General features: G+C 42.0%; 1 protein-coding gene and 1 long non-coding RNA gene across 4 annotated transcripts in view; both read right to left on the bottom strand.

Moving 5' to 3' along the window:
• LOC138846755 (uncharacterized) overlaps positions 1–23328 on the bottom strand; it is a 179197-nt gene that overhangs the window by 22160 nt on the left and 133709 nt on the right. The gene's annotated exons all lie outside the window — the stretch shown is intronic.
• LOC138846749 (vomeronasal type-1 receptor 4-like) overlaps positions 1–23328 on the bottom strand; it is a 73251-nt gene that overhangs the window by 9156 nt on the left and 40767 nt on the right. The window contains exons 1-2 of one of the 3 annotated variants that reach the window (XM_070063391.1): positions 8772–10662; positions 7119–7239 (exon numbers count right to left, since the gene is read on the bottom strand). The exons of 1 other annotated variant lie outside the window; for it this stretch is intronic. In XM_070063391.1, the coding sequence (XP_069919492.1) occupies positions 7119–7153 (35 nt within the window). In that variant the 5' untranslated portion in view covers positions 7154–7239; positions 8772–10662. Of the gene's footprint in view, positions 1–7118; positions 7240–8771; positions 10663–23328 lie in introns of those variants that run through there. One more of the 3 variants, XM_070063390.1, reaches the window with a different exon arrangement.

Below are 23328 nucleotides of genomic sequence, written 5' to 3'. Positions count from 1 at the left end.
GAGTAAGTGCACAGTGACTCCTGTTGTTGACTTTACCAATTGACACTCCTGTCTATGGCATCAGTAATCTCCCTATGCTCCAGTCATGAGTTTCCAAGGCTATGGAAGCCTTCTGAGTTCTCCGATTCTTATCTTGTTTAGACAAGGTCATAGTCAAAGTGGAGGTTCTCTCCTCCCTTCAGAGAAAGGTACCTCCTTCTTTGAAGACCTGTTCTTTCCACTGGGATCTCACTCACAGAGATCTTTTGCCAGAGTGTCTTGGCTTTCCATGCCTGAAATACTCTCATGGGCTTTTCAGCCAGATCCACATGCCTTTAGGGCTGATTCTGAGGACAGAGTGCTATTTAGGACATCTGCCATTCTATGAGTCTGCTGAGTATCTCACTCCCCATGTTGGATCACTCTCCCCTTTATTTATTCTACCGGTTAGTGTTAGCAGGTACTAGACATGTTTATGTGCTCCCTTTGACTCTTAGTCCTTTCATTATGATCAATTGTGAACTGAAATTGATCACTTGGAATAGTGAGATAGCATTGGTACATGCCACCTTGATGGGATTGAATTGGAATCCCCTGCTATGTTTCTAACTCTACCATTTGGGCAAGTCAGCCCGAGCATGCCCCAAATTTTTTTTTTTTTTTTTTTTTTTTTTTGACAGGCAGAGTGGACAGTGAGAGAGAGACAGAGAGAGAAAGGTCTTCCTTTGCCGCTGGTTCACCCTCCAATGGCCGCCGCTGCAGCCGGCGCACCGCGCTGATCCTGGCAGGAGCCAGGAGCCAGGTGCTTTTCCTGGTCTCCCATGGGGTGCAGGGCCCAAGCACCTGGGCCATCCTCCACTGCACTCCCTGGCCATAGCAGAGAGCTGGCCTGGAAGAGGGGCAACCGGGACAGAATCCGGCACCCCAACCGGGACTAGAACCCGGTGTGCCGGCGCCGCAAGGTGGAGGATTAGCCTATTGAGCCACGGCGCCGGCTCGCATGCCCCAAATTATACATCTCTTCCCTCTCTTATTCCCACTCTTATGTTTAACAGGGATCACATTTCAGCTAATTTTCAACACTTAAGAATAACTGTATATTAATTACAGAATTAAACCAGTCATATTAAGTAGAACATACAAAAAAACTACTATGTAGAGGATGAATTCAAGATTTAGTTTAATTCATAACACTAATTTTATTATTTAATTGATTAGTTTTTTAAGGAATACACATTTCATAAGTAAAATTTTAGGAATATGTTGTTTTTCACAGCATACCCACCCTCCCACCCACACTCCCACCCCTCCACCCCTCTCCCCTTTCCACCCCCTTCTCTTTAAGATTCATTTTAATCAAGTTTACACACAGAAGACCAACTCTATACTATATAAAGTTTTCAACAATGTGCACATCCATGCACAACTAACACAAAAACTGAGAATTGCTTCCACATATATGTCTCATAAATACAACTCATTGAGGACAGAGGTCCTGCATGGGGAGTTCATACACAGTGACTCCTGTTGTTAATCTAACAATTAACAATCTTATGTATGATGTGAGTGACCACCAAACGCTCTTGACATGAGCTGCCTAGGCTATGAAAGCCTTTCAAATGCACAAGCTCCCTCAGTATTTAGACAAGGCCATCAATAATGTGGAAGTTCTCCCCTCCTTTAGAGAAAAGTACATCCTTCTTTGATGGCCACTTTTTTCTGCTAGGGTCTCACTCACAGAGATCCTCCGTGTAGAACACTTTTCACCACAGTGTCTTGGCTTTCCATGTCAGAAAAGCTCTCATGGGCTTTACAGCCACACCAGGAAGGTTTTTGGGCTGATTCTGAGAGCAGAGTGAGTAAAGCTAAATTTAATAAGTATGAAAAACCAATTGTGTCCATATAGCTCAGGATCAAGTAGCATGAAAATATATTTCAAGGGCCAGTGTTGTCTTAGGCTGCTGCCTGTGATGCCTGCATCCCATATGTGCGCCAGCTCAAATCCTAGATGTTCCGCTTTCAGTCTGGCTCCCTGCTAATTTGCCTGGGAAAGCAGCAGAAGACGGCCCAAGTGTTTGCCCCCTGCACCCACGTACAGGCTTGGCCTGGAATAACGATGAATGAATATGAACTAGCAAGTTGTGTTAAAAGTAAAGAATTGATTTTAAAAGGTGAACAAGAAAGTTTGTGCTTTTACCCTTTATCAAACTTTCCATAAAGTTTATGTTTTGATTTTTTGTGTTAGGTCGTCACACAACAAGTAAGGAACCCCTAATGTAAGTTCCTATTGCAGCTTAAAGAAATAGGAAGAATTCTGATTAAATTAACCAAGATCGAGACATGGACAGTGTCTAATTGAATGGCATCCCCTAGGCGGCATCTTGTCAGATGGTATCAGGAATAATCAGGGGCTGCTCTAAAATGACACAGGGGAGAATGGAGCTCTGAACTCACCAATGGAAATGTTTGAGAAAAAATGCAAGCTAGAGCTTATTCAAATGGCTAAGGCCAAACCTCTATATCACCAATAACCTATGCTTATGCCAAACCAAGCTGAGTCTACTGCTACCCACACATGAGGTACTTTGATGAACTCAAACTATTGAATCATATATGTAGATTTCAGTGAAATGTGTCCATTTTTCTGTTTCTCCCAAGTTATGCCAACTTGTAGTTTAATTCCATTTTCTTTAATACAGGATTTGGCTTCCAAACCAAAAATTTCCTCCCAACCTGTTCTTCTTTTTATTAACATATACCAGTATGTATCTCTGTGGTTTAGCTGCTACAGAATTTAAACATGTTGTTCTTTCCTAGCAACACACACATGCAGACACATGTGCACACACTCAAATTCAGCACTTCACCAAATCAACCGATTAAGGAATACTGGAAGCTGTGGGCAACTATGGATGAGAAAATGGAATTCTAATGCAAACAAATTGACTTCAGAATGCATTAAACACATTCTCAGAGAACAGAGACTATCAAAGGTCATGTTAAGATCATATACCTGATAAGGGCACTGAAGATTTTGATCTGACATGTGTATTCATGGAATTGTCTTTCCTCTTTAAAACTGCTTTCCTTTCTTCACTAGCATTAAATCCTCTTTAAGGACCATGGTTCTCTCAAGAGCAACACTCACTTTCTCCTTGAATCATGTCAGGGGTTCACAATCAGTGTAATAAGTTTTCCAACTCCAAAAGTGGCCATTTTCTTACCTATTGGCTGCCCATGAGATGAGAGATTAGAAACTGATTCCTTATCACAGACATTGAGATGATAAGGTGTGACTCCAAAATTCCTGCAAAACATCCTGGAATTCTAGTGACAGAATTACCTCCCAGAGTAAGTAAAGCATCACATCTTCGCATTGCCGTATTCCACATCACAGCAATATCATGGGTGATCACATCCCTGAAAGGGGAGGACTGAGAAGTGGACTTGGAGTTTCTCATCTGCCTTAGCAAGCATCACCTCTCTATGTGCAGAAGCTCATGTCAGCACTCCAATGTCACCTTCGTCAAGAAGTATAATGTTCAGAGATCCAACCTTGCTGTTCTGGTACACAGTTATTTTCCTCTGAGCATCTGTCTCAGGATGGAGATATTATCTCCTAAAATTTTGTCTTTTACTGGGAACGATGTCCCAGTGATGACATAGGATGTGTTGTGTAGAGGCGGCCAAACCCAGAAGCGATCATTTAGAGAAATGCCCTTATTCTTGATGTGGACAAAGAAATAGGATCTTACAAAATTACCAGAAAATAAACCGTTGGTAGGTAAGGAGGAAAGGAAGGCTGGGAAAGTCTAGAACCAACTGCAAGACTAAGAAAGAGCTTCAAGGCAGCAGAAGATTCTAGGATGAATAATTTTAGTGTTGAAGTTACCATTGCATTTCATGACCATATACTTTTTTTTTTTCCCACCAAGCTTAAATACTCTGTTAGGACTGAAGAGAGAAGTCTTTGGTAATGGGTGACCTCTTACTGGGAGAAGGAGAAGGGAGAGACGGAATGCAGACATTAATTTAGCCATCAAATAAAACACACAAAACTTTCTCTCAAGCACTATCATACAATTGATTAAAGTTCACTGAAGGAAAGAACTTGGAAGTGGAAATATATGAACAGATGACAAATGTGCTGAGCACAGGAAAGAAACATGCTACTCAACAAAATCCATTGCTCAACAAACTGTAAGCAGGATAAACAAACTCATTAGATACCCAGATATATCATAAAAACCAACAGGTAGCACTTTCAATTCTTGTTCAGTTCGACCACACAGTCCTTCAGAGAACACCACCAAACCTTTAGTCTCTACACCCATTAGAAAATGGATTCTTTCTACATAGCTTGTTACTTTTATTCCTATGCATCCATCTTATTAAATTGTATAACATTAAAATCAATTGTTAGAAGAGATTATTGTGCAAATATCATTAAAGATATCATTAGAGACAATAGACATAACAAAAAAAATGCTCAGTCTCTTACCAAAAGATAGCAATTTGTTAGGAGCTCGTGTGAATCTGGGTCTGATGCAGGAGGAGCGTAGAGAAAACAGTTAACATAGCTAACCTATGAAAGGCTTTGAAAAAAACAAAACAAAACAAATCTGCTGTTGGTTTCCACCTAGAAACTTGATTTGGGAGGGTTCCTAATTCCTTGATAAGACAGGCCCACTGTACTTAACATAGGTTTATTGAAACAGTGCATGAAGATTTCTGGGTGTTTTTAAAAATCATTTTTATTTGAAAGGCAGAATAACAGAGAGAGGGAGAGACAGACACAAAGGTAACTTCCATCTGCTGCTTTACTTTGCACATGGCATCAATGGCTGTGGCAGGACAGCATGAATCCACGTCCTGGAACCCCATCCAGGTCTCCCACATGGTGTCAGGGGACCAAGTTCTTGGGCCATCTTGTGCTTTCTTAGGCGCTTTAACAGGAAGCTGTACTGGAAGCAGAGGAGACCAGACTTGAACCGGTGCCTCTGTAGGGGATGCCAGAATCCCAGGCAAAGTCTTACCAGCTGCACCACAATGCCAGCCCTCAATAGCAGTTTGTTGACTTTGTCCTGATTCATGACTAACATGCTGGCAGTTCTCTTTGATCGTGCCTCTCATTTTCATCATTCCTCAAGGCTGCAACTGTGCATAGTCCTGAGAAGTTCAATGTAATCAGAAACGAGAGACAAAACCCTCAGGTTGGCTAGAATCACAACCTGGCCCTGTGCTTGGGTTCCTTCTCTCACTCCCTACACCTTAATGCCCTTGTATCATCTGTCCTTTTCATCTCTTCTTTTTCATGTGTTACAACATGCCTTCCTTTCATTATGCCTGCCTCATCTATCATTGGATGCATAAACTAATTCCTCATAAGAGCTTTAAGCGATATTAACATTTTGCACATCTTTGAAAACTGTGAATGATATTATATTTACTTATTTCTGGCTACCACTGAAACTCCAGGAATTCAAAATGAGCATCTTTTGCCCATGAGCTTCTTATAAGCAGAGAAAAAGTTCCAGCCTTCTGTTGCAATCTGTTCTGCTCTGCTTTGTCCAAAAGAACCTTTCTGAGCTGCATGCTCTTCAGTCACAGTGGAATCTGCTGTGCACAGTCTCTTTTAGAAAGACCCTGTCTGCAAGGATGGCACCAGAGTGACACCCTGAGATGCTTTGCTTATTTCCCCTCTGGGTTTTTCCAGTTGGCTGAAGCAGAATTGTCCTTTGAGGCAGAAAGACAATATTCATCCCACTCACATTTTTCTCCAATTGCTATACTAGCTAGATTTGTTAAATCATTTTGGAATGTATCTAAGGGCACCACACTTACAACACATGCTTTTCCCATCATCAGTAGCATCTTGTTGGGTCTGAAATGCCAAAAGATTCTTCCAATGAACTTGAGGAGGAAACTGTGTCAGAAATATATTCCCAAAGTCTTGTTTTAGACCCCAGAAGGATCAGAGTGAAGGGAGGAGACCTATCTTCAGGAGTTCATTTCATGTATTTCTTCTATTATGTAAACCTGGGAATAAACTTTGTTATCACAATGTCTCAATAAAGATTCCAGGAAGAGATAATCAGAGATGTGAGATTCAGCAAGACTCATAAGGCAGCAAGGACATGTGAGGACAACGACTAAGATGAAAATACCCAGGTCTGCTCTGTAAAGTAGAGGGAGGAATCGTCCCTTGTTTCATGCCTGGCTGTTTGCTAAATTAAAAGTAAGTCAGTGATCAAGCTCTGTCCATTATGCTTCTGCTTCTGACCACAAACTTACTTAGCCAGTAAACACTTAAAGATAGGGAAGGACGAGTTTTTCCATAGACACATTCAGCATTGCACATTTTCATGCTCTGACTCATTTATAGAAATCACTGATTTTTCTGCTGCTGCATAGCATAGACTAGAGACATGGGGTCTTTGTTGATCACCAGAAAGGAACTATGATGGGAAACTTGAAGCCATGAGGGTAGTGATGTTCATCAGCCACCAACTGGCTTTATCAAAGAGGGACGTATAGAAGGAAAGAAGGAAAATAGCACATAAAAAGAGAAAAAGGTGCTCACTAGGATAAGGATGTTGTGAGTGACCGTAGTCTCAGGGGAGCACCCTCTGGTCACTCTGTGAACATACAAAACTAGTTAGCACCACAAACCATCCATAAAATACTCCAGCCCAAAAGTTGCCATTGTCTGAGAAATCCGTTCCAGAGAAAGACCAAACAATTGTCTAAAATTAGGTTATGGAGAATCTAGTCCACTTGCTTTGTCATCCATCCAGTGCAGGAAAGGAGACCATAACAAAGGAGGAGCAGCATGTTTGCTAGGATCCTGACTCCTGTGTGAGAGGCAAAGATGATTCCCATTGTCAGAGCCCTGGGAAGCATCAGTCACAAGGACAGTAGTTTCACACAGAGCAGGTCAATCCTGCAAAGAAAAGCCAATAGTGGATTTCATCAAGGAAATTTAGGTTCTGCATCTGCAACTAACAATTATTCCCACTCAGAAAAGCTGTATACAAATATATATTCTTTGCATTTTCTGAAGATGAATACTGTGTATATATTGTCCTGTGTGTGTTTGTATGTGTTTGGGTTTTTCTAATAGTTTCATTCATATTTACCTTATTTCTGTATACTGTATCATTTTCTTGCCCATTTGTGTTACAATATTCTTCTACATAGAGCTTTCATCAAATCCATCATTGTTGAGTATCCAGTTATTCCCTAAGCGGTCTTGTATTTCTATGAAAAAGTAGAAATTCAAATCACAGTATTGGTGACTTGACTTATCAGAGCATAGTGGCAGAATAATTCATTATGACAACATTGAATCATCCGATCTAAGTTCAGTTCTATATTAGATTGGTGACACCAAAGGTTTGTTTTGCTCTTGTTTCATTTGGGCTCAAATGCACCATCACCACCACTACAGAAAATACTTGAAACCTCAGAATCTACCCAAAATAATAGTTTTAGAAAATTAAAATAATAAATAATAAAGAGAGAAAATATTAAATGATTTTATTTGCACAGTATTAATGACACTGAAATAAAATAGTGTGTCCAAATAGCTCAAGATGAGTTAGCATGAAAATATATTAAAAACACTTTACAATATTCTGAACCCTGAAAAACCTGAAGAATGTTAAAGAGAACCATAATACCAGAACAATGAATGTTCCAAACTAGTTCTGTTCCAGTATAGTGACAACATAATATTGAAAGTATTAATAAAAGCTCTAAATAGACAGTGACATAGCATCCTGTGATAGGGCCATTGTGGATGAGTTCCAGGGTTATACAACACACTTAAAACATCATTGCATTCTAATTCTCTTTCACAATATTCCTGAGTTTCTAGAATTAAACTATGAGAAGCATAAATACGCTAATAAATATGAACTAGCAAGTTATACTAAAACTCTTTAAAGAACACTTTAAAATAAGTGTAAACAGAAAATCTGTACTTTGCCCTTTATTGCATTATTCTATTAAGTCTATATGCTAAAAATTAGGGTTATGTAAAACACATTAACACCCCCTAATGTAAGTTCATATTGCAATCTTAAAAAATGTGAGAATATCATGTAACCAAGATAGAGATGTACACAGTGCCCAATTAGTTCAACACCCCCATGAGATTTCTTGTCAGATGATAGCTGTTCTAAAAGTGATTTGGGGAAGAGTGGCATTTGGCGCTAAGGGACTTCCAATGGAAATGTTAAAAAATTATATTTTATTCTTATTCATATGGGTAAGGTCAAAGCTCTTGACATCACCATAACTTGTGTTCATGCCAAACCAAGCACGCTTTGCAGTCACCCATGCATGGAGTAATATGATGAACTCAAATTATTGATTCATACATGTATATGTCAGATTTCAGTGAAATGTGTCAGAGTTCCTGTTTCTCACCAGTTAGCTGAACAACACAAGCTCTGTCAACTTGGAGTTCCTCCCCCACTTTTTGAAAAATGGCAGGATTTGGCTTCCAACCAAAAATTTTCTCCCAACCAATTCATTAGCATATACCAGTATATATCTCTCCCTTTTAGCTGCTATAGAAATTAAGCATTTTCTTCTTCCATAGCAAAACACATACACAGGCACACTCAATCCTTCACTGCATCAACTGATTAAGGAATACAGGAAGACATTGACATCTGTGGATGAGAAAACTGAACTAAGGGGTGAATAAATATATTTGGCAGTGGATTACAGCACATTCTTGGAAACCAGAAGAAGCTATTGCAAGTCATGTTAGAATCATGTACCTGTTAAAGTCATTGGATGATTTTGCATCTGATATCTGTATTTCTGAAATCATTTCTCTCTTTAAAACTGATTTCCTTTCTTCAATACAGACAATTACTTCTAAGGATCAGAGCTGTCTTGAAACACTCGCTGTCTCCTTTAACCACCTTGTGGCTGCCCATGAGGTGAGAAATTAGAAAATTTCATATGATTCTTTATCACACACATGAGATAACAAGGTTATGACATCTGAAATATTTGCAATAAACTCTGAAATTGTAACTAAAGAACTACCTTTCAAAGTAACTCAAACATCAGATCTACTCATTGCCATGTTCCATATCAAACTAATGTCATGGATGGTCATGCTACTGAAACAGGAGGATTCAGGGGTGGACATGGGGTTTCTTACCATCAGCTCCTCTTGAGGAGTTTGGATCAGACCTTAACAAGCATCCCTCTTCTTTGAGTGGACTCTCATGTCTACGCTCCAGCACCAGTGCCACCTCTGTCAAGGCTCAGAATGTTTCCAGGGATTCCCTTTACAGCCCCAATACAGAGCCATTTTCTTCAGAGCCTCTCTCCAGGATGGAGATGTAGTCTCCTAAAGTGTAGCTTTTTCAAGGAGGTTGGAGCAATGATGACAGTCAGAAGATGGGAGTGAGGCAGGGGGAAGACAGCAAAACCCAGAAGATGTCATTTAAAATTCTCTCACCTTGCTTCCCTCTAGAGCATGATTAAGCTACCACCTGTTTCAATAATGAGAGTGACTGCTTGGGGAATTGAGGGTAGCTCTAAGAAACATTTGTCTCTTCTACCAATTGCCAAAAACAATTACCAGTGATTACTGGCTGTCTCTCAAGGATCAGAAAGAAAGAGTAGTGATGGAAACTTTGCTGTGTTCCACTGAAACTGAAAATCACTTCTTTTTGGGAGGACGGCCACTATTGCTTTCCCTCAGCCCAAACACCCTTCTGAGTGTTCTGACTCTTGGTTGATCAAATCTCTGAACAGATAATCAAAAGTTGGGACTGACTCTATGACGCAGGCGTTTACATCCATGGTTTAAGTGCTGGCATCCCATATGGGAGTTGGTTTGACTCCCGGCTGCTTCACTTCTGATCCGGCTGTCTGCTGTGGCCTGGGAAAGCAGTAGAAGATGGCCCAAGTCCTTGGGCCCCTGCACGCACATGGGAGACCCGGATGAAGCTCCTGGCTCCTGGTTTCAGATTGGCGCAGCTCTGGCCATTGCAGCCAATTTGGGTGTGAACCAGTGGAAGGAACCTCCGTCCCCCCACCTCTCCTCTCTCCTTGTACTCTTTCAAAGAAATAAATCTTAAAAACAAAAAGGTTACTAGCATGTTACAGCTCCTCAACACCTTTCAGTCTCTTTTTACAAATGGCATTGCTCCTCTTTCTTTTTTTTTCACATAAAGATTTACACAGTGAGAAGGAGAGAGACAGAGGGAAAGGTCTTCCTTCTCTTGGTTCACCCCCCCAAATGGCTGCTACAGCCTGAGCTACGCTGATCTGAAGCCAAGAGCCAGGTGCTTCCCCTGGTCTCCCATGTGGGTGCAGGCACCTAAGCACTTGCACCATCCTCCACTGCCTTCCTGGGCCACAGCAGGAGCTGGACTGGAAGAGGAGCAACCAGGACTAGAACCTGGTGCTCATATGGGATGCTGGCACCACAGGCGGAGGATTAACCAGTGAGCCATGGCCCCAGCCCCAGTGCTACTCTTCTTAAAATAACTATGCTAGCTTGTTTATCCTGTATCATTTTCTTGTCTATTTGTGTTACAGTAGTGTTTTGTTTAAATGTTCCTTTTACAACTAACCAATTATTCAGGTATTTGTATGAAAATGCAGAAATCAAGTTACCTTATAGGTGAGCAATTTTATAGGAGAAGAATGACAGAATAATTATTTATCACAACATTTAATTATGTATTCTAAGTGCAGTGGCATGTTAGAATGGTGAAGCCAAAGATTCACTCATTTTTCATTGGCCCCAATTAACAATGATACTATTACAGCAAATGTTTGAAAGCAAATATTGAAAGTATGAATAACTCATGCCAACTAAAATAGAAAATAATGAAGAAAATAATTAACTGATTTCTTTTGTATAGAATCCAAGCATATTCATTTTATATGTAGTGATTTTATATGTAGTGGATGAATTAAAAATTTAGTATAATAAGTAACACTAAATTTATTTTTAATTAATAATTTAATTTGTTTGTAAAAGAATACAAATTTCATAAGTACAATTTTAGGAATATAGTTGTTGTTCACACCATACGCACCCTCCCACCCATACTCCCACCCGTCCTCCCCTTTTCTCTCCCCTTCCCAGTCCCACTCTCTATTAGGATTCATTTTTAACTAACTTTGTTTTATTTTATTTTATTTTTTTATTTATTTATTTTTTGACAGGCAGAGTGGACAGTGAGAGAGACAGAGAGAAAGGTCTTCCTTTGCCGTTGATTCACCCTCCAATGGCTGCCACGGCCGGCGCGCTGCAGCCGGTGCACCGTGCTGATCCGGTGGCAGGAGCCAGGAGCCAGGTGCTTTTGCTGGTCTACCATGGGGTGCAGGGCCCAAGCACCTGGCCATCCTCCCCTGCACTCCCTGGCCACAGCAGAGAGCTGGCCAGGAAGAGGGGCAACCGGGACAGAATCCGGCGCCCCAACCGAGACTAGAACCTGGTGTGCTGGCGCCGCAAGGTGGAGGATTAGTCTAGTGAGCCACGGCGCCGGCCCCTTTTTAACTAACTTTGAACCCAGAAGACCAACTCTATACTAAGTAAAGATTTCAACAATGTGCACATATCTGCATACACACACAAAAAACCTGAGAACTACTTTTACAGTTACCTTGCATAAATACAACTCATTGAGGACAGATGTCCTGCATGGGCAGTTCATACACAGTAATACACAGTTCATACACAGTGACTGCTGTTGTTAATTTTACAATTAACACTCTTACATGATGTCAGTACCACCCAGGGCTCCTGACATGAACTGCTAGGCTATAAAAGGCTTTCAAATGCACAAAATCCATCAGTATTTAGAAAAAGCCATAGCAAGTGGAAGTTCTCTTCTCCCTTTAGAGAAAAGTACATTCTTCTTTGATGGCCACTTCTTTCTGCTGGGGTCTCACTCACAGAGATCCTTCATGTAGAACATATTTTTTACCACAGTGTCTTGGCTTTCCATGTCAGAAAAGCTCTCACTGGCTTTTCAGCCAGACCAGGAAAGGTTTGGGCTGATTCTCAGGACAGAATAAGTAACACTAAATTTAATAAGTATGAAAAACCAGTTGTGCCCATATAGCTCAGGATCAACTAGCATGAAAATATATTTCAAGGGCCAGTGTAGTCTTAGGCTGCTGCCTGTGATGCCTGCATACCATATGTGCACCAGTGAAATCCCAGCTGTTCCACTTCCAGCCTGGCTCTCTGCTAATTTGCCTGGGAAAGCAGCAGAAGATGGCCCAAATCTTTGGGCTCCTGTGCCAATGTACAGGCTTCAGCCCTGTGGAGCATATCATATTTGTCCTTCTCGGACTGGCTTATTTCACTCAGCATGATGTTTTCCAGATTCCTTCATTTGGTTGCAAATGACTGGATTTCATTGTTTTTGACTGCTGTATAGCATTCTTTAGAGTACATGTCCCATAATTTCTTTATCCAGTCTACCGTTGATGGGTAATTAGGTTGGTTCCAGGTCTTAGCTATTGGGAATTGAGCTGCAATAAACATTAATGTGCAGACAGCTCTTTTGTTTGCCAATTTAATTTCTTTTGGGTAAATTCCAAGGAGTGGGATGGCTGGGTTGAATGGTAGGGTTATATTCAGGTTTCTGAGGAATCTCCAGACTGACTTCCATAGTGGCTTAACCCACAAACAGTGGGATAGTGTCCCTTTTTCCCCACATCCTCTCCAGCATCTGTTGTTGGTAGATTTCTGTATGTGAGCCATTCTAACCGGGGTGAGGTGAAACCTCATGGTGGTTTTGAGTTGCATTTCCCTGATGGCTCATGATCCTGAACATTTTTTCATGTGTCTGTTAGATGTTTGGATTTCCTCTTTTGAAAAATGTCTTTTGAGGTCCTTGGCCCATCATTAACTGGGTTGTTTGTTCTGTTTTTGTGGAGTTTCTTGATCTCTTTGTAGATTCTGGTTATTAACCCTTTATCTGTTGCATAGTTTGCAAACATTTTTTTCCATTCTGTCAGTTGCCTCTTCACTTTCCTGACTGTTTCTTTTGCAGTACAGAAACTTCTCCAATTGATGCAATCCCAAATGTTAATTTTGGCTTTGACTGCCTGTGCTTCCGGGGTCTTTTCCAAGAAGTCTTTGCCTGTGCCTATATCTTGCAGGGTTTCTCCAATGTTCTCTAATAATTTGATGGTGTTGGGTCATAGATTTAGGTCTTTAATCCATGTTGAGTGGATTTTTGTGTAAGGTGAAAGGTAGGGGTCTTGCTTCATGCTTCTGCATGTGGAAATCCAATTTTCCCAGCACCATTTCTTGAATAGACTGTCCTTACTCCAGGGATTGGTTTTGGATCCTTGATCAAATATAAGTTGTCTGTAGATGTTTGGATTGATTTCTGGTGTTTCTATTCTATTCCATTGGTCTATCCATCTGTTTCTGTACCAGTACCATACTGTTTTGATTACAACTGCCGTGTAGTATGCCCTGAAATCTGGTATTGTGATGCCTCCAGCTTTGTTTTTGTTGTACAAGATTGCTTTAGCTATTCAAGGTCTCCTGTGTCTCCATATTAATTTCAGCATCATTTTTTTCCAGATCTGAGAGGAAGGTCCTCAGTATTTTGATTGGTCTTGCATTGAATCTATAAATTGCTTATGGAAAATGGACATTTTGATGATGTTGATTCTTCCAATCCATAAGCATAGAAGATTTTTCCATTTTTTGATATCCTCTTCTATTTCTTTCCCTAAGGTTTTCTAATTCTCATCGTGGAGATCTTTAACATCCTTGGTTAAGTTTATTCCAAGGTATTTGATTGTTTTTGTGGCTATTGTGAATGGCATTGATTTTATAAGTTCTTTCTCGCTGGCGCCGTGGCTCAATAGGCTAATCCTCCGCCTTGTGGCACCGGCACACGGGGTTCTAGTCCTGGTTAGGGCACCAGATTCTGTCCCATTTGCCTCTTCCAGTCCAGCTGTCTGCTGTGGCCCAGGAGTGCAGTGGAGGATGGCCCAAGTGGTTGGGCCCAGCACCCACATGGGAGACCAGGAGAAGCACCTTGCTCCTGGCTTTGGAGCTGCGCAGTGCACCGGCTGCAGCATGCAGGATGCAGCGGCCATTGGAGGATGAACCAACGGCAAAGGAAGACCTTTCTCTCTGTCTCTCTCTCTCTCTGACTGTCCACTCTGCCTGTCAAAAAAATAAAATAAAAGAAGAAGAAGTTCTTTCTCAGCTGTGGCATTGCCTGTGTATACAAAGGCTGTTTGTTATTGTGCATTGATTTTATATCCTGCTACTTTGCCAAACTCTTCTATGAGTTCCAATGGTCTCTTAGTAGTTTTTTGGGTCCCCTAAATAAAGAATCATACCATCTTCAAAGTGGAATAGTTTGAGTTCTTCCTTCCCAATTTGTATCCCTTTAATTTCTTTTTCTTGCCTAATAGCTCTGGCTAAAACTTCCAGAACTATATTTATAGCAGTGGTGAGAGTGGGCTTCCCTCTCTGGCACTGGATCTCAGTGGAAATGCTTCCAACTTTTTCCCATTCAATAGGATATTGGCCATGGGTTTTTCATAAATTGCTTTGATTGTATTGAATGTAATGATCCTTCTATACCCAGTTTTCTTAGGGTTTTCATCATGGAAGGGTGTTGTATTTTATCAAATGCTTTCTCAGCATCTATTGAGATAATCATATGGTTTTTCTTCTGCAGTCTGTTAATGTGGTGTATCACATTGATTGATCTGCGAACATTGTACCATCCCTGCATACCAGGGATAAATCCCACTTGGTCTCGGTGGATGATCTTTCTGATGTGTTGTTGCATTCTATTGGCCAGTATTTTATTGAGGATTTTTACATCTATGTTCATCAGGGATATTGGTCTTAATTTTCTTTCAATGCTGCATCTTTCTCCAGCTTAGGAATTAAGGTGATGCTGGCTTCATAGAAAGAATTTGGGAGGATTCCCTCTTCTTTGATTGTTCTGAATAGTTTGAGAAGGACTGGAGTTATCTCTTTAATTGTCTGGTAGAATTCAGCAGTGAATCCATCTGGTCCTGGGCTTTTCTTTGTTGGGAGGGCCTTTATTACTGTTGCAATTTCTGACTCAGTTATGGGTCTGTTTAGGTTTTCTGTGTCTTCCTGATTGAATTTAGGTAGGTTGCACGTGTCCTGGAATCTATCCATTTCTAACAGATTTCCCTGTTTGCTGGCATAGAAGTCCTTGTAGTAATTTCTAATAATTCTTTTTATTTCTGTGGTGTCTGTTGTTATGTCCCCTTTTTCATCTCTGATTTTATTGATTTGAGTCTTTTCTCTTTTTTTAGTTAGTTGGGCCAATGGGGTGTCAATTTTGTTTATTTTTTCAAAAAACCAGCTCCTTGTTTGGCTGATTTTTTGAATTTTTTTTATTCAATCCTATTGATTTCTTCTCTGATTTTAATTATTTCTCTTCTACTATTAGATTTGGGTCTGGTTTGCTGCAGTTTTTCTAGATCCTTGAGATGCATTGAAAGCTCATCTATTTGGTGCCTTTCCAATTTCTTGATGTAGGCACCTATTGCTATAAACTTTTCTCTTAACACTGCTTTTGCTGTATCCCATAAGTTTTGATATGTTGTTCTATTGTCCTCATTTACTTCCAGAAAGTTTTTGATTTCTCTTTTGATTTCTTGAATGAACCTGTGTTCATTCAGGAGCATGTTGTTCAATCTCCTTGTGTTTGCCTATGTTCTAGGGATTCCTGAGTTGCTAATTTCCAACTTCATTCCACTGTGGTCTGAGAAGCTGCATGGTATGATTCTAATTCTTTTGAATATGCTGAGACTTACTTTATGGCCTAGTATGTAGTCAATCCTAGAGAAGGTTCCATGTACTGCTGAGAAGAATGTACATGCTTTATGTGTAGGATGAAAAGTTCTGTAGATCTATGTTAGATCCAGTTGGGCAATAGTGCCATTTAAATCTACTGTATCCTTGTTGATCTTCTGTCCAGTTGATCTGTCTATTTCTGAGAGTGGAGTATTGAAGTCCCCCAGTACTATTGTATTGGAATCTAGTCTCCCTTTAAGTCCCTTAACATATCTTTTAAATAAACCAGTGCCCTGTAATTAGGTGCATATACATTGATAATCATTATATCTTCCTGTTGAATTGATCCCTTAATTATTATATAGTGCCATTCTTTGTCTCTCTTAACAGTTTTTGTGTTAAAGTTTATGTTGCCTGATATTAAGATGGCTACACCTGCTCTTTTTTCATTTCTCTTGGCATGGTATATCTTTTTCCAGCCTTTCACTTTCAGTCTGAATGCATCTTTTTGGAAAGATGTGTTTCTTGTAAGCAGCAAATACATGGGTTTTGTTCCTTAACCCAATCAGTCAATCTGTGTTTTTTAACTGGAGAGTTGAGGCCATTAATATTCAATGTGGCTATTGATAAGTGGTAACTTTGCTCTGCCATTGCCAAAGATATTTTCTAATATATGTTTTGAACTTCCTGTGATCTTTTGCTGTGAGGTTTCCTTCCTTTACCTTCTTTCATACTGATGACCATGTTTCTGTGTTTCTGTGTGGTAACACATCCTTAAGCATCTTTTGCAGGGCTGGACGAGTGGCAATAAATTCTTTCAATTTCTGTTTGCTATGAAAGGTCTTTATTTCACCTTGATTCACAAATGAGAGCTTTGCAGGATATAATATTCTGGGCTGGCAGTTTTTCTCTCTTAGTACCTGGGCTATGTCTCACCATTCCTTCCTGGCCTGTAGGGTTTCTGATGAGAAGTCTGCTGTAGTCATCGCCAAAGTTCATGAGGCTAATCCTCCACCTTGTGGCGCCTGCACACTGGGTTCTAGTCCCAGTCGGGGCACCGGATTCTGTGCCAGTTGCCCCTCTTCCAGGCCATCTCTCTGCTGTGGCCAGGGAGTGCAGTGGAGGATGGCCCAAGTACTTGGGCCCTGCACCCACATGGGAGACCAGGGTAAGTACCTGGCTCCTGCCATCAGATCAGTGCGGTGCACCGGCTGCAGCACGCTGGCCGTGGCAGCCATTGGAGGGTGAAAAATGGCAAATGAAGACCTTTCTCTCTTTCTCTCTCTCACTGTCCACTCTGCCTATCAAAAAAAAAAAAAAGAAGAAGTCTGCTGTGAATCTAATTGGAGAGCCTCTGAGAGTAATCTCACATTTCTCTCTTGCACATTTTAGAATCTCTTCTTTATGTTTCACTGTGGTGAGTTTGATTACAATGTGTCTTGGTGAGCATCTCTATTGGTCATGTTTACTAGGGGTTCTATGAACTTCCTGTACTAGGATGTCTCTGTCCTTCTCCAAACTTGGGAAATTTTCTGCTATTATCTCACTAAAAAGGCATTCTAATCCTTTCTCCCACTCCTTCTCCCACATGCCTTCAAGAACTCCTAGAACCCAAACGTTGGGTTTTTAAATAGTATCCTTTATATTCCCAGCAATATTTTTTAGATTTCTAATTTCCTCTTCTTTTCTTTGATTTAACTGTATCCTTCCTGTCCTCTGTCTTCTAAGTGTGATATTCTCTCTTCTGCTTCATTGACTCTGTTTTTAAGGCTCTCTAATGTGTTTGTCATTTCATCTATTGAGTTCTTCATTTCATTTTTATTTCTCTTCACTTTCACACTTTCCTGTTCTACTAGTTTCTGCATTTCATTTTGATTCCTCCTTAAGATTTCATTTTCATGAGAGAGATTTTTCTATCCTGTCCAGTAAGGATTTCTGTTTGAAAAATTTGTTTTGAAAACTTTTAAATGTTCTTATCATAAATTTTTTGATATCCATATCTTTCGTTTCTTCTATCTCATCATCTTCATAATCTTGGCTTGGGGTGTCTTGTTCATTTGGGGCATCATAATGTCTTCCTTGTTCTTGTTTTCTTGGTTTCTGTGTTTGTTGCTTGGTATTGTAGAGATATTCTTTGGATTCTTCTTCCCTCGCTGTGGTGTTTTTTTTCTTGTTATACTATGACTGTATTAAGTGGACTGTCTGCTTTTGGAGGAGCCTTAGAGGCTTGAGATCGGTGTGGCCAGAGAGCTCTGTTTGGTTCTTCAGGGTTAAGGTTATGCCAAAGGTGACACACTCAGGTTAGGCATGGTAAATCTCTCTCTCTCTCTCTCTCTCTCTCTCTCTCTCTCTCTGATTCAGAAGAGAAATAATACTGCACAGCTGAGTGGAATTGAAGGTAATCAGCTTCTGATCTCTGGCTCCTGTGGGTATATCATTCGTCTGCTCTTTCTCAGGGACCACATAAAGAATCTGTTCTGCCCTCAGTGTGGGGTCAAATTCTCCTGTAGCTCCCACCGGGTTGCCAAGGTTACCAAATTGTAGCATCTCTGGAGAGTACTCATGTGAACTCCATGAGTTCTCTCATCCACCATCTCTTTTTTCACCGCCTCAGTTCATTAGCTCCACCCATTCACTAGGTCCTAACCTCCTGTTATTTCACCCCCTGCCCTGAGTCAGGGTTTTCTACTTGACTGAGGGCAGGCGTAGCTCTGAGGTCATGTACAGCCCTGAGGTCATGCAGCTTTTACGTATGTCCAAAATGGCGCCTGTTCTTTGTCTTACTCACCTTTGCGAGGTGGGTGGAGAGAGAGAAACTCGTCTGTACAGGTCCTTTTTTTTCCCCCTCTCTCCTGTAGTTAGCCTGGTGAACTTTCCCTGGCAGTGCTTCAAGCCTCATTCCCTCTAGGCTCTATGTGCCATTTCCCTGCCAATGCCTCACCTCCCTTTCCAGCGCAAATGCATAGACTCCAAGGTTGGGTTCCGGTGCTTGGCATCCTTGCTTTCCCCATAGGTTGTCCGTGTCACATCCACTAGATCCGGAAGAGTTTCCTCTGCAATTTTTTCCCTGAAAAAATTTTTCCTGAAACTACAGTAACTTCAGTTTTTTTTTTACAGTAACTACAGTAAATTTTTCCTGAAACTTTCCCTGAAACTACAGTAACTCCACTTTTATTAAACTATCTTTTTCGGGAGTATCAGTGTGCATCCTCACTATTCCACCATCTTGGCTCCACCCCCCTGAGCTCAAAGATACTGGATCTTATACATTATCTTATAATATACATCTCTGTATTATCACCTACCTATAAGAATTAAAAGTCCTTTCAGAGTCTAAAGTAGAACTTGAAACTCATGGAAAAAAAGTTTAAAAAACACACTAAAATAATGGAGTTTGCAAAGCAACATTTAAGAAACAGCTGTGTAACAGCTCTATGCAGTATATAAGCCAAAAAATATACACTCTGGCCCCTCCCCTAAATTATCATCTGTACTCAAAAGTCTTTTAGGAAAAATACTTATCTTGATGCCAAAATATAAACCAATAGCACTCCTGAATTGTATAATAATGCTATCAATGTAATTACTAATAAAAATAAATGAAGTATAATACAAGTTTCTTTCTTACAAACTTATACATTTCAACTTAAAGTCTGTAGAATAAAAATACATTTACTAAAGAAACTTAAAATGCTAATCAATTCCAACATAAAGATATATTCTTATTGATATAAATATAATAATTTAATTCTCACAATATATGTTTCAAAGTTTAGTTATGAAAAAATATTTCACCATGATTAAATTGATCATTTGTTCTTCAAAAAAATTATAAAACTGACAGAAAAACCTAAAATGCATAAGCCATTTAGTTACATGTTAGCATTTTCATAAAAGGGAATTTTCTGTTGGTGACCAAGTCACCATGCTAACAACTGGGACAGCCAAGAAAAAAATCAGGCAGCAAATAGACCTGGAAGGTTTTCCAGTTCCCATCTCTCCGCTGCTAGAAATTGAGGAAGCAGAGATAAACAGAAAGCAGATTTGGTAGGCAGTGGTCAAAAACAAACGTTAATGAACTTCTAATACACCTTAGAGGTTTATCTGAAAATTTATGTTTTAATTGTTAACTTCATGATATATCTGTCAGAAGTTCAGTGATTTAAAACATGAAAAAACAATAATAGCAAAAGGTATTCGTGTCTGCTGCAATACTATCAAACATCTACAAAAATATTTTACTTAAGAAACGGGAATATGCATCAAATAAAAGTTAGAACAAATTCACACCTATCAGTTTAAATTGTATAAGAATAAAAATAAATTTACTGAAGAAACTATAAAAAATTCTTACTAATGCCCCGATGTAAAATGTATATCCTTACTGATAGAAATTTAATAGACTAATTTTTAAAATACATATTTCGGGCTAGCGCCATGGCTCACTTGGCTAATCTTCTGCCTGTGGCACCAGCAACATGGGTGCTATTCCTGGTTGAGGCACCGGATTCTGTCCCGGTTGCTCCTCTTCCAGTCCAGCTCTCTGTTGTGGCTCGGGAGGGCAGTGGAGGATGGCCCAAGTGCTTGGGCCCTGCACCCGCATGGGAGACCAGGAGGAAGCACCTCGCTCCTGGCTTCAGATCTGCATGGCGAGCTATTTGGGGGGGGGGGGGTGAACCAACGGAAGGAAGACCTTTCTCTCTGTCTCTCTCTCTCTCTCACTAACTCTGCCTGTCAAGGGAAGGAAGGAAAGAAGGAAGGCAGAGAGAGAGGGGGGAAAGAGGAAAGAAAGGAGGAAAGGAAGAAAATACATATTTCAACATTTAGATATGAAAACACTTTATATATTAAATATATCATTTGTTCCTCCAAACAAATGACAAAGATCAGGATCTGGGATGGGGCGGCCGCGGGTGTCTGTGGCTGCTGACTGTGGGTGCAGGAGTCCCCGTGAGCTCCCTGCCGGGTAGCGGGGTGCCAGCGAACACCCAAACCAAGGTGCACCCAGGAGCGCTGGGAGTCTCAGCTGAAACATCCTGCAGCAGCCTTGGCACTGGCAGCTGGGGCTGAAGCAGCCCCGAGGCAGAGCCTGCGGAGACAGGGTGCTGCCAGAGGCCCTCAGCAGGGACTCAGCGCCTGGCACCAGAGACGCAGGGCTTCTCGCGCCTGCTGGAAGTGAGTCTGAGAGCACGGGACCGGCCCTGCAGTCCACATCTGCTCTCTAGGGCTGCCTGGGAGCTGAGGACCAGGACCCTGACCAGCCATGTCCAGGGGAACCCACAAAGCCGTGCAGTCTGGGGGGCAGGAATCTCCAAGTTTCCAGATGCACACACGGGGACGTGGGTGCCCACGGTGATCCCAACTGGCCCGGGCCCCATGCTGCACTCTCCCCCAAGTCCCCACCACCCCAAGGCCTTAGTGTTTTCCTGAAGGCCACGCAGGTGAAGGCCGACACTGGGGACACTGGGATGCACCTGGAACAGCGGGTGCCGTGTGTGTGAGGATGGACAATTGTACGTGGCCGGGAGGACATCTGGAATGTTCCACAGCAGCAGGACTCGGCGAGGTACTGAAACACCCAACAGACAGAACCGACATGTCATTGTTGTTGTCACTGTGGCCTTGGCCATCAGGTCATCTGGAATGTTCCACGGCTTCAGGTCTTGGCGAGGTCCTGAAACTCCTTGTAGAACCGACATATCCTTGTCACTGTCACTGTGGCTGTGGCCATCAGGACATCTGGAATGTTCCATGGCTTCAGGGCTCTGTGAGGTCCTCAAACACCTGACAGTCAGAACCAACATGTCATTGTCGTTTTCACTGTGGCCACGGCCCTCAGTGACATCTGGATTGTTCCACGGCTTCAGGGCTCGGCGAGGTCCTGAAACACCCAACAGTGAGAACTGACATGTCATTGTCGTTGTCACTGTCACCGTGGCCATCAGGACATCTGAAATGTTCCACTGCTTCAGGGCTCGGCAAGGTCCTGAAACTCCTGGCAGAACTAACATGTCCTTGTCATTGTCACTGTGGCCATGGCCGTCAGGACATCTGGAATGTTCCACGGCTTCAGGGCTCGGCGAGGTCCTGATACCCCGACAGTCAGAATTGACATGTCATTGTCGTTGTCACTGTGGCCGTGGTCGTGAGGACATCTGGAATGTTCCACGGCTTCAGGGCTCGGAGAGGTCCTGAAACACCTGACAGAACCGACATGTCATTGTCGTTGTCATTGTGGCCGCCGTGAGCATCACTGAGCCTTTGCCCCCTGGGCCTCGCCGGAGTTGCAGGGTCGAGAGGTGGAGATTCGTCATGAATTGATGAAGACCCTGAGGCTGAGTGAAACAGACACGGACTTGGCTTCACTTTCCTCCTCGTCCTCACGGGCCCTGGGCAAGCAGGTGCACAGAAACAACGTCTGTGCCAAGGAAATCGTGCTTCCCGTAAGGAGCCCTGGGATTCCCATTTTGGAAAGTACTGAGTACTATTGCCGGGAGGCCTTGGCGCCGGCGTCCCTGTCAGAGGACGGGCCCGCCTTCTGCTGCTGTGGACCCGGGCAGGCAGCGCCAGGGTTCGGGGTTCGACGCCTGGCTGAGCCTGAGCCCCCGCAGCTGTGGGGAGTGGTGGAGAAGTGAAAGACAGCCAGCGCTCCTGCCTTCGCCTCTCAGATCCGCCCCGCCCAGAGCGCTGCCATCTGGCCCGCTATTCTCCCACCGCTGAGTGCCCAGCGCTCACGCGCCTCACTCGGGCTCTGCCGCTCTGCAGCCCACACCGGGTGTGCTGGGCCTTGCACCACCAGTTTGAATAGGCCGACAGCAGGCAGACCCGGTAAATTCGCGATGCCTGTCACTGGCCACTATTTAATTTATTTAGACTCAGAAAGACAGGAAGACAGGGAAAGACAGACAGATAGCTCTCATCCACTTATTCACTACCTCAGATTCCTCCAGTGATTGTGGTGGAGCTGAGCCAAATTTCAAAGCCAAGAACTAGGTCTAGCTCTCCCACTCCTATAACAGGGATCCAACTTCTTTAGCCATCACCTAATGGTTCCCAGGTGTGCAGGAGCAGAAATCAGGTCTTGAGCACAGGGACTCCGGGCATCCTAACTGGAATCCTAACTACTAGAATCTGAACCCACCTTCCTCCATCCTCTCTTACTTGACTTTCTGCACTGCTCATCTGAATGCTATCCTTGTTCACAGCTTTATTTCTTCTGAAGTCAGTTCTCACTCACCAGACATATGGCTCAATATATGAGGCTGGGAAATGACAACATAGTGGTAGAAACCCTCCAGAACCTCTTCATTTTTTCTGAGAGAACCAAAAATGCTTACAGTGTTGTGTGGCTGTCTGAGAATTCCTCCTCTGTAGCCTGTCAATCCTCCTCTTTGACATGCTGCTGCTTACTCTCTTGGTTCCATGTACATTCCAGGCTTTGCTGGAATAGCCTGTTTCTTCTATTGTGGTCAAATTGTCTCAATATTCATGTGACTGTCTCCCTTATCTCCTTTCAAGTCTAGCCTCAAATATCATCT

Source organism: Oryctolagus cuniculus, chromosome 18 (assembly GCF_964237555.1).
Source record: "Oryctolagus cuniculus chromosome 18, mOryCun1.1, whole genome shotgun sequence".
Lineage (NCBI taxonomy): Eukaryota > Metazoa > Chordata > Mammalia > Lagomorpha > Leporidae > Oryctolagus > Oryctolagus cuniculus.
This window is presented reverse-complemented; position numbering and strand designations above follow the sequence as displayed.